The sequence below is a fragment of the Danio rerio genome, chromosome 14 (genome assembly GCF_052040795.2).
Source record: "Danio rerio strain M-AB ecotype USA chromosome 14, GRCz13ab, whole genome shotgun sequence".
Classification (NCBI taxonomy): Eukaryota; Metazoa; Chordata; class Actinopteri; order Cypriniformes; family Danionidae; genus Danio; species Danio rerio.
In genome coordinates this window covers 11281649-11301916 of record NC_141034.1, presented here as the reverse complement: position 1 = coordinate 11301916, position 20268 = coordinate 11281649, and the positions used below count along the sequence as shown (strand labels likewise).

General features: G+C 36.3%; 1 protein-coding gene and 1 long non-coding RNA gene across 5 annotated transcripts in view; both read right to left on the bottom strand.

Moving 5' to 3' along the window:
• Nucleotides 1-20268, bottom strand: part of LOC147840776 (uncharacterized) — a 1215461-nt gene that overhangs the window by 1035268 nt on the left and 159925 nt on the right. The gene's annotated exons all lie outside the window — the stretch shown is intronic.
• Nucleotides 1-20268, bottom strand: part of atrx (ATRX chromatin remodeler) — an 81231-nt gene that overhangs the window by 46723 nt on the left and 14240 nt on the right. For all 3 annotated transcript variants that reach the window (XM_087280167.1, NM_200653.3, XM_087280168.1), the window contains 6 exon segments: nt 19758-19867; nt 19609-19676; nt 15799-17708; nt 12518-12584; nt 7014-7159; nt 6775-6942 (listed from right to left, as the gene is read on the bottom strand). In XM_087280167.1, coding sequence (XP_087136293.1) covers nt 6775-6942; nt 7014-7159; nt 12518-12584; nt 15799-17708; nt 19609-19676; nt 19758-19867 — 2469 coding nt within the window.

The following is a 20268-nucleotide window of genomic DNA, read 5'->3' as shown; positions in this document are numbered from 1 at the left end:
TTCCTTGCGTCCTTCCCTCGTACCGCATTCCGGTGGGGTGGAAACACGGGAAAGAAAGCAAGGAAAGGAAACGAGGATGCACAAAAAAAGAAATGAGAAGCACCCGAGCTCTCAGAATATCAGCAGTGAACTCCGTCTCCAATCGCCGCACAAGGACAAAAAATAAATAAATAAATTAAATAAATCGCACTGTATTATACAACTTTTTTTATTGTAGTCTAATAGAAAACGCATTGACACATCATTTCAACATGCTGCTATTTAGCCTACTACTAAATGCCTATTTCACTTTATTTTTTAGTAAATAGATAGAATAATAAGTCATTTACATTATAGCCTAATAATGTTTACATTTGTAGTTGTCCATAGCAACCCCAAAAACGTACCTGATTGCCTTGCACATCTAATTAATGGGCACAGTTTTTCGACTATTTTTTTATTTATTTATTTTTTATTTTTTGCTGTGGATGTTATTGAGCTTGTAGAAATCGGAAACAACACCAGTTCTGCGACAAGATGAACCTTTATTTATATCTCTATCAGACAATACTAGGGATGTAACGGTATCAGAATTTCACGGTACGGTAAAACCCCGGTATGAATGTCACGGTACGGTAATTATTGAATCATTTACAGGAAAAAACAAAACTTATGAAAATACTCCAAAAAAGTGCCAAAAGTGTCAATGACATACAAATTAGCCATCTATCTGTAAGCTTTGAAACAGGAACTTCAATTTTAATAGTAAAAAAATATTAAACCATGTAAAAAAAATTAAGTTTCAATTTAGTAGTGTTGAAAACTCATCACATTCAACATTTAATCACTCACTCACTTAGATAGAGATGGGTTTAAAGGAAAATTATCATATAAATATAATCTGGTAAAAGCTGGTATCTCTGGGTATTTACAATGTCCCCTGCAACAGAAAAAAACCCTCTCATTTGGGACTGAGGTTTCTGGGACAGAGAGATAGGACTTGGCCCAGGTTGACAGCAGTGGGTAACGTTGTGCATTGTCTTTCCCCCACTTGAGAGCACAAACCATGAGTGAGATAGAGATCTCATGTCTGCATCAATCTGAACAGTGTGCTGTGTTTCTGCAGTCCCCATGACTGATTATTAGTCCTATTCCCCAACTTGCAGGCACGTGCACACACAGGGCTCAACCTGTGCAGTGCACATGCCCTTTTTAGTCTTGGATAGAAAGTTCCCTTCCAAAATGATCAAAAGTGCCCCCGCGACGCGACATACCCTCCGTCCCCGCTTTACAGTACGCGCGCGACAACACAGCTGATAAGAACTCGCGCGACAACACCACTATTCAGTACGCGCGCGGCGACAACACCCAGGTCTTTTTCATCCCCGCTTCTAGCAGCACACTCCATTTCCGCATTACTGGATCTGTAGCGACAACAGACCGCAAGGGATGATGGCCAAGCCTGGGCTGATAGGAATTGTAGTTTCCGGTACCTCGCGTTCGCTTCATTCGCCTGAGCAAATTTTCTCAGAAGACCTATAGTTTTACCGAGTCATGCGACTACGGTAATATCGAAAAGAATTAATATTGTGGTATGACGGTATTTACAATACCGTTACATCCCTAGACAATACCTATTTTATATGCCAAAAGAAACAACAGGCAGTAAAAAAATATTAACATAAATATCTTAATGTAGGCATAGGCTATAGTCGCATGCTTTGGCAAACAGTTGAATTTTTTTTTAATAAAAACATCATATCGTGCCTAAGCCTTGTAGGCTCAGTCACCCCCACAATTAGAAATTAAATTAGAAAAATAGATATGAGCGAACATAAAGTCTGACCAGGCTAGGTGCATGTATGACAAGTGCCCCAATAACCCATGGATTTAGGATTATCCCCATTACCCTTAAACTTGAAGCATAACAGAATACTACGCCAGTTGCGACAAAGAAATTCTGGCAAAATAACCTTAGCCTCGGAACGTAAAAGCGAGGCCAACATGTCTAGAATAGAATAGGCTAAACCAATATGAACGTAAAATTATCAGCTGACCGAACTCAAAAGTTAATATTGAACATATGTGTAGCCTAAATAACATAGGCTAATTGGTTTAATATGCCTGACCTTAGGTCTAGTTAGATTTTTTCTTGGCACAATGCAGGAATAAAATAGCATTTTATTCCTGCTGCACTGAAGGAGCGCCCGCTCGCAGCACTTGTTCCTGAAATGCATAGAATTCTCTTGGAAAGGTGCTGTAGTCGTGGGAATGACTGGCCTTATTTCTCCCAAAAGGAAGTAGATTTTCCTCTGCTGATCCGTCTATACTGAAGTTTGTAGAGGAATACTTCTGTACTTCATTCAGAATTAGTGTATCCGATTCCTCCTCCCATTCTGTGAAGTCAGTCCTATGCTTTTTCGTTGGTGCGCCAGCTATGCCTATAAAAACAGTACAACCGCCCGCCACCCGCCCGAATTTAATTAAAATATTATTTTTTCGTAACGTCATCCGCCCGATCCGCGGTTTATCCGCGGAGTCCGCGGCTATAACCGCCAACCGCGCATCTCTACTCAATATCTATATAAAAACTGTGCGTTTCTGAAGTGTGCCTCACACAGGTGAGTGGGCTTGATAAACAACCTGTAAAAAAACTCTTTCTATGGGTTGTTTACACATGATGTCATTGATGACGCATTAAATTTAGATGGAGTGCAGGAAGTGATTCTTCTCTTTATAGAATTGCTATCAGAACATCAAAATATTTCTGTTTTGTGTTGTTTATAATTGTTTAAATTGGCCAAAATAAGAAATGCAAAACAGTTTTTACAGACTTCTATTGACCTTATTCTAAAACGCGGAAGTGCGCCTGTTTTTGCGATTGTTTTAGAACTTCCGATTCAGTCGCCTATCGGAGAAATGACTAGGAATAATAGTTTGAAAACGTTCAGACTACTTGCTCTACAAACAAATGTTTGCATGATTATACAGACCAAGTAGAATAATATAATACGGAAATATCAGTTTGCAACATCAAACAGCGAAACGAGCAGTTTTTAATGAATGCAAGTGAATAAGACCAGAAGTCTCGAGCCAAAAAGATTCAAATGGCTGCACCTGCTCGTCGACGAAGAATAAGGTGAATAGACTCCAAAAGTATATGCTCATTAAGGGGGGAAAGAAAAACTATATAAGAAAATGTGGCATGTAATAAACATTTTTTCTATAAATCCATGTGCACAAGCTTTTTTAAAATGTGATAATTCCTTTGACAGCACCAATAAAGATAAATACAGGCCTAGCTATGTGAAGATATATATTAATGTGGTGATATATACAGGCATGGGCTGGTATAAGATTTTGTCGGTATGATAACCTTGGATATAAATATCCTGGTTTCCAGGTATTGTGATTACTGCTCTAAAACAAATTCTTTTTAAATGTCTGTGTAAAAAACAAAACCTTTTCTCCTTTGTGCACAATATATTTTAATTTGGGAAACATTAAAAATATTTTGGAGCAGTAAACATGTCAGGCTAAATAATTTAATTGAATTATTGACTTCTGCTTTTTTCATTTGTTTAAAAAAACGCTGATTTCATTACAATTTAAAACGGCATCTTTGGAGATCTTTTCTGCTAGAGATACTGCTGTCCTAAAAAAACAACAAAAAAGTAAATAAAAAAATCTTACTCATACCTTAGGAACGGTATAGCAAAAAAACCTTTTTCCAAACCGTGGTATACCTTGAACACGGTTATCGCCCCAAGCCTAGTTATATATAATATTGTATATAAATCAGATACAAACACCATCACCTTTACGCAAAATCCAGGAGAGTATAAATAATGCACCCTGCCATGTAATTGCTGCAATGAAATCTCCATCTTGTTTTGCAATAATCCAAGTCTTTACTGGCGTTTCGGCAGAATATACAAGTGTAACATGACATTAAGATGCGGAGCAGTGGTGAATGTTTGTCGATGGAAAGTTCATCAACAGAGCAAATAATAAATGCAGACAAAACTAGACGGTTACTTTTGTGCAGCACTTTTTCCCCTAACAAAAACAAATAAATAGTAATGTAGACTATGCCTCCGCACTTTTGTATGCTCTATCTGTTATTTCGTGATGTCTGGAAGATATCCGCATAGGGGAAAACATATAGTAATTTACAATAAACATGTTTTTGAACCACATAGAAAAGTGTATAATGCGAACAACTCTTTGTTAATGAATGTTACAGAATACTGTAGCATAGTAAACTGACAAACTGTGATAAATACTGTAACGTTAGTAAAAACTGCAAGTGGTGCTCGCTGCAGAGCCATTTGAGGAGAGGTGAGCTCCAGAGAGGGGGAGCTTAAGCTTGAGCTCCACCTTTTTTGCACTTCTTCTACGAGTGATGTCACTGGGGGTAGGGTTAGGGGTGGGGTTGGTGTACGCATTAAAACAGCTTACAGGAGGAGGAGCGACAGCTCATGCTCCCCCTCTCTGGAGCTCACCTCTCCTCAAATGGCTCTGCAGCGAGCACCCTCTCAAAAACTGTGGTGCATTGTGATGGTGTATAATTATAGTGTAGAAAACTAAAGTCTATAGAATAATTTGTTTATTTCTAAAGTTTTGTTGCAACACAGCGACAATATAATCACGACAGTTTATTTAGTAGCTAGTAGTTATCTATAGCATGCATCCAAACACTATAGTATTTACTATAGTATTTTTTGATGTAACGTAATAGCTTATACAGTATGTACTGCCTCGATGGCAAAAATATTTTAGTTCAGTAGAAAACTTGTCCCCCTTTATGATATAATAATCATGACCAACATATGTGGATATTTTCTATTTATATCTCCTTTAAAATATGATAAAAATCAGTGTTTCTCAACTGGTGGGTCGGCTCGCAGAATGTGTGATCAAAAGTTAAATTTTTAACTTATTTTGCTAAAATCGGACTTTTATTTTGAAATGTGCGTGCGACAACCGTACACTTTGACATGTGGAATTTCAGCGCAAGTACAACCCCGAAGATGTAAAGTGTGGATTTACATATATTGATGACAAAAAAGGCTTAAAACCTCAGTGTGTCATATGTAGTGAGGAGCTCTCACAAGAGAGCATGAAACCTTCTGGATTAAAACGACATTTAGAAACTAAACATCCCAGTTGCAAGGACAAACCTGTGGACTATTTTCAAAGACGACTCCAATAGCTGAGGGAATCACAAAAGTGCCTAACATCTTCATGTTCACAACAAGTACAGACACTCCGCTCATCTTACTGTGTTCTCCGTGTAGCAAAGGCCAAGAAAGCCCACACAAAAAGCAGAAGTTACTGCAAATAACTGGTGGTCATTATAAAAATGGTTATGACTATTTTAATAATTTCACTTTAATTTGCTGGTTTGTTCTTTTCCACCGGATCAGTGTTAATGTTTTATTAACAGTTCAGTTTAGTTAATGGTAACTGAACTTTTCCTTACCCTAACCACCATTTACAGTATTTGTCGCTTTTACTCTGAAATATTTCTATAATGTGATAAATTTTATTAAAAAAACAGCAGTAAAATATTGTTTATTTGTAAATCTTGGAGATTTTCTTAAGATTTATCGGTCAATACTTATGTATGTTACCAAGAAAATACAAATGAACTATAATTCCCTAAAATTATATTAAAGTTACTAAAAATTTGGGTCGCGGCTTGACCACCATGTAAAAATGTGGGTCCCATGGTCAACCAGTTGAGAACCCTTAGTATAAATCGCAAAAGCACAGACTTTCCTCTATGTCTTCCATTCGTTTTTTTTTTCTTCTTCCTGCCCTCTATCTGAATTTCACATATTCACACCAGAACTACGTGATTGCAAACACCCTATAGCAGGGGTCAGCAATCTTGTTCCTGGAGGTCCGATGCCCCGCGGGTTTTAGCTCCAACTTGCCTCAACACACCTGCCTGGGTGTTTCAAGTATACCTAGTAAGATCTTGATTAACATGTTCAGGTGTGTTTGATTAGGGTTGGAGCTTAAATCTGCAGGACACTGGACCTCCAGGAACAAGTTTGGTGATCCCGGCCCTATATGCACCGGACAATTTAAACTCCCTCTTAGAAAGACTCAATAGTAAAACAACGTTTACTTGGGAATGTACCACAATTCATGTTGCAACACTTGTTTTCAGGAACCTTAAAATATCTACATGTCTTATGTAAAAAGTACTTGCATAGTCTGTCTTACACTGTCAATCCCCAAAAATTAAGGTAACTCAAACCGTTTGCGGAAACTGATTGCATAAAACCATTTAAGTTCAAAAACTAATCCTAATACTGTGAACCTTATCCATTTAAGTACTGTAAAATCCGTTAAGGCAACTTGAGGTAACTGATTGCTACAAACCGTTAAAAAACTACTGTCAGAGAGTACTGTGAACTTATTACATTTAAGTTGAAGTAATGAGGTATTTAACTCATTACCTTCAACACAGAGTTCAAAACTCTTTTCAAATGAGTAGAATTAACTTTCAGTCAATTTTGAGTTAACTACACTCATTTCAATAGTTAAGTTTGACTGTTGGGTTTTACAGTGTAGGTTATCGGTATAATTATGTATAGTATATGCATAGTTAGATTACCGATCTGGTATGTGAGTTACATATAGGTTTAAAATAGCTCTTACATATTGCATTGTGTTCATTTTAATGATTGTGTTTATTTATATAGCACCGTGGTCATGTGAAACCATCCCACTGTATGTCCACACATGCAGCAAAACAATAAATCTCAACTTGATACTGACCTTTCCGTCTGCCTCTCTTTTTGGTTTCTTTCTTGTTTTTGACAGCGTTCTCCTCATCAGACTCGCCCTCGCTTAGACTCAACTTCTTGCGTAGCAAACGGTGTCTGCGTCCACCTTTCTTCAAGTCCACATCTGAGCCAGAGTCTGAAGTCGTCTCCTCATCAGAGTCTACAGAGAACGTCAATTTATTTATACAGGACATGAACACAATGGTGTTACATAATCTTAACTTAACTCACCACTTTCGTCTTCCTTCTTAGCATTATCTTTTTCTTTTTTTGTCGAATCCCCGTCCTCTTTGTCTGCATTTTCGTCATCTGATGAACTGTCAGCTCCAGAGGAATAGTTGGCCTTGATCTGGGCCAGAAGCATCCTTTTGGCAATTCTTTTAGAAGAAACAGAAAAACACAATTACACATAGAACAATTCAACTTGTTGGCTGTTACAATGCAGACACACAAGTCTAAAGTTTGGAAACAGTAAGATTTGATTATGTTTTTTAAGGAAGCCAATTCTGCTCACCAAGGCTCCATTTATCGATGAAAAATACAGTAAACGCTAGTGGTGTAACAGATCATAAATTACCGCGATGCAGATGGGGACAATTCGATAGCAGTTCTGTAATACATCATAACCAGTTATTACGTACTGATGTCATTTATCCCTCATGCACGATGTCATAGCAGAATACTATGGTAAGGGCGAGTAAATAAACCGCTCCTACTACTTAAAAAGCAGATAACTGTGCACAACTTGTGAGTTTGCTGGACAGTCTTTCATTGACACAGAGAAATGGTACAGCACGAGCCGCTATTTCACTACTAGGGAGAAATGCTGTAAAACTCCATCTTTGCCTCTGCCTCTATGTCTCTCTCTCTCTCTCACTCACACAAACACTTAGGACATTTTACCCGCTGGCGTGTTCGTGAGGTAACTTTTCCTCCTTTCGGCTGTTAAAGTGGTACTTGTGGATCCAGACACGAACGTGTCTGGTGGGAGTTTTCTTCACTGTGTCTATTATGGATTACCCGAGATAACCATATATTATGCGCATATAGACTTTAACCACGGCTTTTCTTCCCAAGTCACTCATCGGTGTACAGCGATTTCATTTTTAAAGCCAAGCGCAGCGCTTTCTGTTGAGCGGGAAAAGACCATGACCAATTAAAGGGGTGTAAGAACTCGCTTGACAGCACTCAAAAAGCAAGCAGGATCATATTTACATTAGTTTATTTGCTATAAATGCTCAGGTTGTCTTCTGTGCATGTATTTTAATTTTTTCTAAAACATTCAAAAAGAGTGTTTATTATTATCTAAATTAAAGGTACAGTTCATATATCTGACTGCTTGTATTAAATGACAAAATTGTATTACAAATAATCGATAAATATTAATATATTTATAGATTTGAATAAAAAACAATTCTTGTGTTAAGAAAACAATAAAAAACAATTATGTTTGGAAAGCATCGTCAATGCACCGTGACACGCCAAGATATCGAATTGAACCGAAGGCAAAATAATCACAACAGAACTGAACCGTGAGACCGGTGTAGGTTCATACCCCTAATAAATCTAATTGTTCGTATCACATTATGGTTTTTTAAGTCACAGATCAGACAATTTTTCAGATCAGCCCAAAAAAAAAAGGGAGGAGACAAATGCTTTCCATTTCCAATTTGCTTTCCATTCATGCCGCAAGAAACATTTGGTTTTAACAAACAAAACTTAGAACCTGTAATTTTATTAAAAAATAAAATGAAGAAATAATCAGTTGAATAAAAATAAACGGTAAAATATTCAGTACTGTGAAAAATTACTACAACAGTTGTTGATGGTGCTAAATGTATAAATCTAACTTTATAATTTGTACAATGTATATTCATTTTTAGTCTTATTTTCAGTAATTTTCGTTTCCTCAGTTACTCACTCATAAAACTTTTTTTTTTATTGCTAGATGCATCATTTATGAAGAATTATTCAGTGGCATATTTTTGATGGCTGGTTGTCACCTCCTATTGGTTAAATAATGTAATTGTTGTCTACAACTTTTATTTTTAAGCTTCAAGTTAAACGCATACGACATGATTTTAATCTTTATTATAAACATCAGTGGTTTTATCTAAACTATAAACTGTTCTCCCAATACTTCTGTGTTATTTTACTGTTTGTAACTTCATAACTAACTCATAAGACTAAAGGCTGAATTCCATAGAATTGATAAACGTATGAAAATCACCATCATTTATAATTTATTGTGCGTGGGTGTTGAGATCCCGATCTTTAAATAATTAATCATGCAGCTTACACTAAATGCATAAATGCAGGCTAAACTGCTTTCAAACATGTGAATGACGCGAGAGGAGATCTCTCTGTGATTGTTACAAATTTAGAATTAATCTCCTATTTAAAAAAATGTATTAATCTGCAGGTTACGAACCCTGAGTTGTGATCGTATGAGATCAACCGTGATCAGTTACACCCCTATTAAAAGCTGTTAAATTGTAAAATATTGTTACAAACTGTTTTGTTTTAGTTTCAGATTTAATTTAGTCTTATGATTCAAAGCTAAATTTATCATAATTACTCCGGTCTTAAGTGTTTGATGATCCTTCACAAATCATTACAATGTTTTGCTTTTTTATTATAATAATTACAGTACAAAATAAATAATAATGATTCCAACGATAATCAGTACTTAAAAAAATTTACCTTCCTTTATAATATGATGGAAACTGTGAAATACATTATTTTTAATTTGATTTACTTTTTCCCAGGTCCCCTTTCTTGCATTTAGCTACTGGCTTTTGACCTGCCTATTATCAAGATATTAACTGTTAATTAGTAGTAAAAAAAACATGATTATATTTTACATTCCTAATCTTACTCCTAACCTAAACCCAGCTTCCACCTTACTAACTAATAATAAACAGCTAATTAGTAGTTTATTGAGCTAGTATTGTCAGTTAATAGTTTGTTAATACCATGAATTGTAACCTAAAGTGTTACCCAATCTTTTGTTTTTAAATTATGAACACATTATAAAATTACCATTATATATTAATAATAGCTATATTATTATATCAAACACATACAGACACACACACACACACACACACACACACACACACACACACACACACACACACACACATATATATATATATATATATATATATATATATATATATATATATATATATATAGCTATATATATATAGGTCACACTTTACAATAATGTTCATTAGTTAATGTTAATTAATGCATTTACTAACATGAACAAACAATGAACAATACATTTACTACTGTATTTGTTCATGTTAGTTGACGTTAGTTAATGAAAATACAGTAGTTTGTTAGTTCATGTTAACTCATGGTGCATTTACTAATATTAACAAGCATGGGCTTGGATGTTAATAATGCATCAGTAAATGTTCAATTATGATTAATAAATGCTGTACAAGTGTTGTTCATGATTAGTTCATGTTAGTAAATGCATTAACTAATAAACCTTATTGTAAAGTGTTACCTATATATATATATATATATATATATATATATATATATATATATATATATATATATATATATATAAACATTTATGATATTAACTATACTATATAACTGTATTTTCCCATCACATAAATGGAGATTTGGTGAGCAGAAATCTCATTTTTTATAACATTAACAAATCTTACTGTTACTTTGTACTATGTATATAACACAATGGATACAGGCAAAAAAAGTATCCAGTGTTTACAACATCAAGTTGACGATATCCAATAGTTATCTGGGCCACTTTTTTGTTATTTGTTACTTTGGTAAAAAAGATGCTTGCCTAGTTCTGTCACACAGAGAAATCAACAGATTCCAGGAACAAGCTTTATTTCTGGTTTAGTAAAGTCTTTTAATCTTTACAAAAGTGAATTCTGTATATTAACAGACAGTTAATCAGTCTCTGGAAAAGCTAAATGTAAAGCTGTGTGAAAGAGGCACTTGAAAGAGTTAGTTCAGCCAAAAATGAAATTCTTTTGTTAGTTACCCTTTGTACATACTCAGACCTGTGTACATCTTAAGAGCACACATTGAGAAATTTTAGGTGAAATCCAAAAGCTGCTTCATCCTCCTATTGACCGCAACGCTCACTAGAGATCCAAATTCTAGTAAAATTACCACAAATAAAAAACACTCAGTGTGCCTTTGGTTCAACTGTAATCATACAATGCTACAAGAGTACTTTTATGTGCCCAAAAATGTAAAAAAAGCCAATTCTTAACTTTTTGATTTAGTGCAAATGTGTATATATAGAATAAATTAGATCGTACAAATTTTGTATGATTTGCTCATCCCCCATAGACAGTTGAGTTTAGGGGTGAGGTTAGGTGCCATGCCTCTTTTTTTTTAAATCACACATTTTCATACATACTGAACTTCTGAAAGAGCTGAATTAGCCACTAAACTGACAAAACGTACAATAGCAACGTTTCCTCATAAGATTAGGCTGAAATGACTTCGCTCATTAAGACAGCAAGCTAGCTCTCTGCAATTCCCACATAGTCACCCATTAAAGCTAAACAGGACTGAGCCTGGTCAGCACCTGGATGGGAGACCCCATGGGAAAGCTAGGTTGCTGCCGGAATTGGTGTTAGTGAGACCTGTGGTCTGTGTGGGTCCTAATGCCCCAGTATATTGATGGGGACTATATACTGCTCAGTGAGCGCTGTCTATCAGATGAGACGTTTTACCGTGGTATTGACTTCACTGTGGTTGGTAAAAAATCCCAGGATGTTCTTCGAAAACGAGTAGGGGTTTAACCCCCAGCATCCTGGCCAAATTTGCCCAATGGCCTCTGTCCATCATGGACTCCTAACCCTCCCCTATCACAATTTATTACTCGGTCTTCTCTCCACCAATCAGCTGGTGTGTGGTTTGTGGTCTGGCTGCAATCAGCATGTCTCATCATCCAGGTGAATGTTGCACACTGATGGTGGAAAAGGAGATTCTCCCCAAAAATGCGTAAAGCGATTTGAGTGTCCAGAAAAGCGCTATATAAATGTAAGGAATTAATATTATTGTTATTATATTGTCCATTAGATTCAGCAGGGAAACACGAAGCATCATACTGCCTGTAGTAAATGCGACTGACTTGATGAGGATGTTTTTTTAGGCAAAAAAATGTTCTTGGAGCTTTAATTGATTACAGTTGAGCCACTGAAGTAACATGAAATGTTTAGACAGTGTTTTGGTTCCTTTTCTGAACATTGAATGTCTCCGGGCTTTTGCTGTATATGAAGAATATGAGGAGCTGTTATACTTCATTTACAATATCTCAATTTTGTTTTGAAGGGGGTGGGGGGGTGGCTGGTTGTAACAACACAACGTGAATATTTGAAAACAGAATATAAATTTTTGGGTGAACTAACCAAAAGTGTTGCATTAGGTTTTCATCAACACACATGCAACAGTTTATTGCATCTATGTAGGTCCTTAAGATTTTTGTCTCTTCCACTGGATACATTTATGACATACAATATGAAACGCCACAAGGAGTCTATCAATAGTTCCCAAAATACAAAAAAACATTAGCCTTTATAGACTATTGGTATTTATTCAATTATAGATTAAAAGGCTTTGTGTATAACTGAGGATTTGCAGTTTGAGGATAGTATATTACAAAGAAAAAACACTTAAAAATAAAAATCAAGCGATCAAATCAGATAAAAAAATGACTTATAAAATCATACCTATTTTCAGGGTCGTCATCATCATCCACGACCTGAGAAGCTTCATTCTTTAACTCAACTTCATCACCTTGAGGAAGAAGAGAAAAAAGACGATTTAAATAATTGTTAATCATCTTATAGTTTTATAGAACCCTGATAATAAACCTTGTTATATCAGCATTTCTTCAACATTGTGTGCGTGTATAATATATATAGTGCACACAAGTTATACACATACATGCACACAGACTGCATTGCTATGATCCATTGATTAGTTTTATTTATTCATTCTTTTCAGCTAGTATACCCTATTATTTTGATTTTCAGCACATGGGGGGGGGGGGGGTAACTAATGTCAGGGCAAGCTATCTACATTAAAATATATGATGAACAGACATAGACAGTTATTTCTGGCTGACCTATTTGCATAGGTCATTGTTTTTGTTGACTTTTTTTCAGATGAAAATGTTTGAGAATTGAGAGCATAACATTTGCATTAAACTATTTAAACATATTTGCATCATTAAAAAAAAAAAACTTGTCAACTAGTTTTGTGCAGAAGACAGTTGTCTTTACCTGTGCTTATTTATTTGAAATACAAAACGAATTACTTATCGACTTTCTAAGCCACACAACGTTTTGAATTTTGTAGATTGAGTTGATTATTATGGAAATGAGCAGTTGCATCTGCTCTTTACTATGCATAATATTAGTATATTATCAGCAAACTCCACAATGACATCTGCACTTTTATCTTTTTATTGGTGTCTCATCATGCTTATTTCCACCATTAGTATATTTATTTCACGTAAACCCTTTCTAAATAATTTTGATGATGAATTAAATTGTGAATTTTTAATAAATTAGTTTCATAATGAATGGTGATTTTTGATACTAAATGTCTTCTCTGTACTGTTTGGTTGAGCATTGAGGGGTTTTAAAAGTTTTAAATCTTTTAAAGTGTACATTGTTCACATTTGTTTGCATATTTATTCTTCTTTTTTTTTTTGACCCAGTGAAATTTAAAATCAGGTGAAACACTTAATTACCAATTTGTAACAATTCTCATTTACACTCTGCCAAAACATAAGCGAAGACATCATCCAATGTAAGATTCCAAAAATAAGCTTTGACAAGCTCTTTAAATACAAAGGGTTGAGTTACCATTTCCCACTGTTATACACACCATAGTTTAACAACTGACAGATTGAGTTTAAGAAAAATAACTCGTTTACATTTTAGAAGTACATAATTCCTCTCATTCAGCTTAGCTTCAAAACCATGATTTGATAGCCTGCTAATAAAACAGTCATTAAAAGGATAAAAGTTCATGTAACACATTTTCCATCAGTGTAATCATCATTTTCATCATCTCCCATATTTAAAATCAAAGAACTATAGAGCTTAAACAGGACAGTGATGTATAATCTTTGACTGAAAAAATGGCTGTGCAGTTTAACCAATTCAGCTGATGAAGCATTTCATTTCAGCAGAGAGTTATAGCAGCACATACCACTGTTAAAGGAACACTCTATTTTGTTAGGGAATAGGCTCATTTTGCAAGTCCACTAGCTAAAGAGAGGTGTTTTACCATTTTGAATGCTTTCAAACAATATATGGATCTAGCAGGAGCACTTTTAGCTTAGCATAAATAATTGAATCGGATTAGACCAGGGGTGTCAGACTGTTTCTGAAGAGCTGCAGACCCGAAGAGTTTAGTTCCTGTAGGTATCAAACAAGCCTGAAGCACTCAATTCGTTTGATCAGGTGTGTTTAATTAGGGTTGGAACTAAACTGTGCAGAGCTGTGACCCTCAAGGAACTGAGTTTGATAACTGTGGATTAGACAATTAATATCTCTAAAAAAAAAGTTTAGGTTATTTTCCTATTTAAAGCTTGACTCTTCTGTAGCTACAACATGTACTATGACTGACTGAAAATGAGAAGTTGCTCTTTTCTATAGCTAATATCTATAGTCTTAGTTTTTAATTGCCACAGCCATTTCACCCTGCAGCCCAAGACCGGTTACTCACTGCAGCTAAGCAAGGCTGAGCCAGGTCAGTACCAGGTTGCTGTTGGAAGTGGTGTTAAGGAGGCCAGCAGGGGGCGGTCAACCTGCAGTCTGTGTGAGTCCTAATGCCCCAGTAAAAAGTAAAGGGGACATTATACTGTCAGTGGGCGTCCTCTTTCGGATGAGGCGCTAAACCGAGGTCCTGACTCTCTGTGGTCATTAAAAATCCCATGGCAATTATAGTAAAAAGCAGAGGTGTAACTCTGGTGTCCTGGCCAAAGTTCCTTAATCGGCAAATCATTAAACCTCCCAATCATCCCCATCCACCGGATTGGCTCTATCACTATCTCTCCACTCCCCCAATAGCTGATGTGTGGTAATCGTACTGGCGCCATTATCTTGTGGCTGCCGTCGCATCATCCAATTAGATGCTGCAGACTGGTTGTGGTGTGGAGAACCCCCCCATCATGGTTGTGAAGCGCTTTGGGTGTATGGCTATACACAATGAATGCGCTATATAGATGCACATTACATTACTCTCAACCTGGAATAATAAAGGAACTTGGCTGCCATGCCATGCCCTGCAGCATTCGCAATGTTATGCACAGTGTCTGAAATAGTCAACCGCTAGGTAGCAGTGCTGCCTAATATCATTAATGCTAAGCTAAAAGTGCACTCTTAGACCTGAAGATCGCTGAATGAATTAGAAAATGGCAAAACTCAAATGTTTAACTCTAGCCACTCTAACAAAGTGGAGTGTTCCTTTAAGACATGGGTCTCAAACTCGATTCCTGGAGGACCGCAGCTCTGCAGTTTTTCTCCAACTCTAAACAAACACAGCTGGACCAACTAATCAAGGTGTTCAAGACTACTAGAAACTATTAAGCAGGTGTGGGTTAAAGGTGGTTGGAGATAAAATCTTGAGCTGTGGCCCTACAGGAATTGAGTTTGAGACCATTGTTTTCAGCAAAGGGTGCCATGGTCCTGGAGGGCCGCTGTCCTGGAGAGTTTAGCTTCAACCATAATCAAACACACCTGAAACAGCTAATCAAGCTCTTACTGGATACACTAGAAACTTACTGACTGGTGTGTTAAGGAAAGTTGGTGCTAAACTCAGCAGGACACCGGCCCTTCAGGACAAAATTTGACCACCCCTGCTTTAAGACTTTAATTTTATCTCTAAACTCTTCAATTACAATTGTATACAATTTCTGTACAATCTAAACTGATTATAGTCAGGAAACATTTTCTTCCATAAAATAAAGCTTGATGTAATTATTTTGTTGGCGGACCTGATGACTGATGGAAACCATCGATGCTAGCGATAACAGACTCAAGAATTGGTTTAATCTTCTGCTGATCACTGTCTTCTCCCGAGTTATCAGCCTGCTTCTCCTCCTCCTCCTCTTCGTCACTGGAGGAAGACTCTTCCTTGGTTTTAGCCTTTTCTCTCTGTGACCTTCGCTTGCGCTCGAACGACCTTTTAGGGCCTTTCTTGACCTCTTTACTGCCTTCATCCTCATCCTTTTTGGTGCTTTTGGATTTTTTTTTCCCACTATCAACCTTGGACAGTTTTTTTATCTCCTTCTCAAGATCAGAGTTGTGGTTTGAAGAATCGGATTCCTTGCCCTTCTTCTTTTTGGCGCTTCTTTTCTTTGCTGCTGAAGGCTTTTCACTATCATCTGATTCTGAGGAGCCCTCCTCAAGTTTGCGCTTTGTCTTCGGTTTTGCAGTAGAGCGGGAAGATAACCTTCGCTTTTTGGTACGCTTGGGAGAAGTGTTTTCGGGTTCACTCTCATCGGAGCTGTCCTTCAAAGCAGCACTCTGCAGAACTTCTGGGACTTCATCAGAGTCTGAATCACTCTGTTCCTTGACAGCGTCACTGCTCTTTTCATCTGCCTTTGACATATTTAGTTTACGCTTGCTCTTCGCCTCTGGTGACTTGCGCAAAGGTGTGGTCTTCATCCTCGGAGAGCGTCTGCTATCTTGACCATCCTTCAACGCCTCACCATCCATGTCTTCTGACGGTGACTGTTCCCTGCTCTTATCTCGTTTTATGGTAATTTTAAGAGGAACGGGTGTTAGCTTGACAACTAGTTTTTTACCCAGTTTTGTAAGGCTCTTCTTGGATTCCACAACCTCAGTGTTGGATTTGTTATCACTAGAATCAGTCAAGTTGTCATCATTGTTTTCTTTCTTTACTGCAAGACTCTCTACCATCTCGAAGAGTTCCTCTGGGACAGAAGGTGGAATAGACACAATGTCTTTATCAAGAGATTCTTCAGCAGGTGGTACGGAGCCTTCTTCAAAGTTGTCCGCTATTTCCTGCTCTTTAGCTTCGTTCTCTTTCTCTCCGTTCTCTTTCTCTTCGTTCTCTTTCTCTTCAGACCTTTCTTCAGATTGCTCCTGTGCTTTTTCTGGTGAGTGTGGAGGGCTTTCCATCTCAACATCAGCCAAGTTACTGTCCTGCTGGGTTTCCTCTTCTCCCACAGGATTATGGTTCTTGGTGGAGCAATCCAAGTCATCTTCCTTGACAGGTGTGGGCTCGGTATGGTTCGAGTTGACGACTGCGTTTTCCACACTTTGACTGTTTGATGGTCGTTGCTCCTCTCCGTTCTGAAACTTGAGGCCTTTCGATTCAAATTCATTTTCAAGCGATTCCTCCAGAGCAGCATGGGCCTTTTTCAGATCAGCCAATACTGATTTGAAGGCCTTTAAGTGTCTGTAACTTACTGCACTGGCTTCTTGGCCTTTTGATGTTTGCTGGAGGAACTGTACAAAAGTACGATTCAAACCATTTGTGGTCTCAATTAGTTTTTTGGTCTTTTTGACAAGCTCTTTCGGAACTGTCAATGTCTTACAGGAAAAGGTTAGAGTTCCTGCTCCATCAGAGGCATAATCCTGTCCATTTACAACAGTTTTTTCTCGTTTCACATGCTTGTGTTTGCGCTCTTCACGCTTTGTCTTGTCGTGTTCTCCCTTAGGTTTTCTAGAAGAGGATTCAAGATTGAGCAAAACTTTCTCACAAGTTTTCACATGATCTTGCAGTGGCTCTGGGCAGCAAATATAGCAGTGCCATTTGCTTTGTTCACTCATTATTTCAGACAGCTCTTTTCGTCCAAGGTTCCGCAAGATGCATTTTTTGCAGAAGGCATTGCTACAGTAGTCGCAGCACATCAGATTACCACCTTCTGCACACCATCTGAAAAAGAAAATAAAACCATGCCATCAATAATTTAGAACTGGATTGTTTAAGAACTTTGAAACTAACCAGGATTTTCAGGGTAATAGTAAAATTTGAAATATTAATAAATAAATGCATTAAAAAGATGGAAAAAAAACAACTTTACTACATTATATATAGGACAGTAGTGTCAAGCATTATTTGAATAAGTACACTGAACATAGTCACAATTTCTACATTCATTTTAAATATTTTTTTTTTTATTTTGAGTGTTGACACTGTTTCATTGCTCTGGTGTTTTTTATTATTGTTTTTAACTTATTTTTTGACTGCAGCCTGCTTTTTTAAATAAATGATTGGAAACCAAACTTATCCTGATCTAATTTAGTAGTACATTTTAGGGATGCACGATATGTCAGCGGTTATCGGCCAATGAATTCTATTTTTTATGTTATCGTTATTGGTCCAATGTCAAATTTAGGCCATTATCTTTAAGCCAACAGAGTACGTAATTGTACAGAACTGCCTGCCTCCTACATGCGTAGGTCGAACCTTTTCAGAATTCTCCAGTGCACTATAATGGAGCTTTCCTCACATTGTTTATTACTTTAAAGTCTGTCCTTTCTTTGTGTGGTATTGCTGTGTGTTAACAACTCAGTAAGTAACCATATTCCTTATCGTTGTCGTTATGTTTGATAGAGTGTCATTGTTTATTTTGGTTTAAATCTTTTCAGGAAAAATATTACATGTGTAAACATTATAGCAGTGTTACACACATGCTAAACAACTCATTGGATTGTTTGTAATCAAATAGGATTATTTGTTATTATCAACACTTTGCTTGCCATGTGTTGATGTAAGATTGTATTTAGTTTGATCTGCATATTTACAAATATTATAATGAGCGCATATATCAGCACGCACACACATAGTGAGCCGACTGACTCTACTTCGCATGCACACGCATCACACAGCGCCTGCAGTTAATGTCTCAAACTCACATCATTTTATCATAAACCTTTCATTGGTCATTTTCCTGCAATTGACAGCAAGAACAAACATAGAAGCATTGTCTTGATAGACAAGCAGCACCTACATGTGTTCAAAAGAATCTAAAACACCAAATGGGAAAAAATTTATGCCACATTTTCTAAAATAATACTATCTGTATTTAGCTTTTTGCTTGTTCGGTGGCTTTGAGCGGTCAAAACACCTCTCAAAATGCTTTTTTAACCATTACATATTTGTACATACAGTGTGTACATTACGGTAATACGCTTTATTGATTTGAGCTGGTTTCAGTTCTTGGTTCTTTCATTTTCATTTTATTTAAATTATAATTATTACACTTGTTTCATAATTAAATCCCATTTTGTTATTTAACCTATACATTTTTATGCAGCGGTCAAGTTGCATGTTAATTTGCTATGCGAAAAAAAGCAAATCATTTATTTTAGACATGCTGATTTACGTGAAATCGTGAATATAGGTTTATTTAATCATCTTGCAATTTTCAAATGATTGTGTTTTTTTTATTGCTTTCAGCAAGCTATGCAGTTCATAAGATCAGTTTAAACTTTATTAAGTTTTTATAATAAAACTAATTTTTACTCTATAAAAAAAAAATTCAAATTATTTATATTTATTGGCTTTAGTATATTGGTTATTGGCCTCCAGAGTTATTGGTTATCGATATCGGCCAAAATATCCATTTGGTGCATCCCTAGTATATTCATTAGAATAATAATTTTTGCAGATAGAAGATAGAAAAACTTATCAAATTTTAAAACCAGTTTTAAAAATTATTTTTGGGTGAACTATGCCATTAATATTGTTATTGGGGAAACAAAGTTAAATGTATACAGATTATAACAGCTAATATGTTTGTATAATCACAGATGTAGTGACAAAAGCCAACCTGCACTGTTCATCCATGCCTTCATCATCCTTGCTGATATCATCACTCATGTAATATTTGAAACATGACTGGAAGAAAAAAAGGTATGCATGTTAAATCACAAAGACACAAGAACAGAAGTGGCTGTAACAAGCTATTCTGGTTCCTACCTTGCAGATAAGAACATGAAGTGCTGGATGTTGAAAGATCGAATCCTTCTGAAAGTGATTGACTTGCTGTCCACATGCTGTACAATTGAATATTTCCTGGAGCTGGTCGTCTACAAGACATTAAAACATAATTAAGATAATAAAACAACCTTATTGCAAGACCACAGCTCTTTAATATTCTTGTGGTTTCTCTCAGTCCCAATGCTGCACACTGTATGATAGTTGAAATAAACTAATTTTGTGCATGAGCACTGAACTGATCAAGCAATTTTAATCACATTTATAAAATTAAGCAAGAGATTTTGAGGGTACTTCAGAAGCAGGACTAAGCAATAGACTTCTCTGAGAGATGGGAAACTACACCGTAAAAAAAAATCTTGCTGCCTAAAATTTTCTAGTCGAGTCAAATAAACTATTCAAGTCATCTCAACTCACATCAGTGAAACTAACAAAAAAAATTAAGTTCAACTTTGACTAAAAATATTTAGTTGAAACCTGTTTAGCTAAAAAA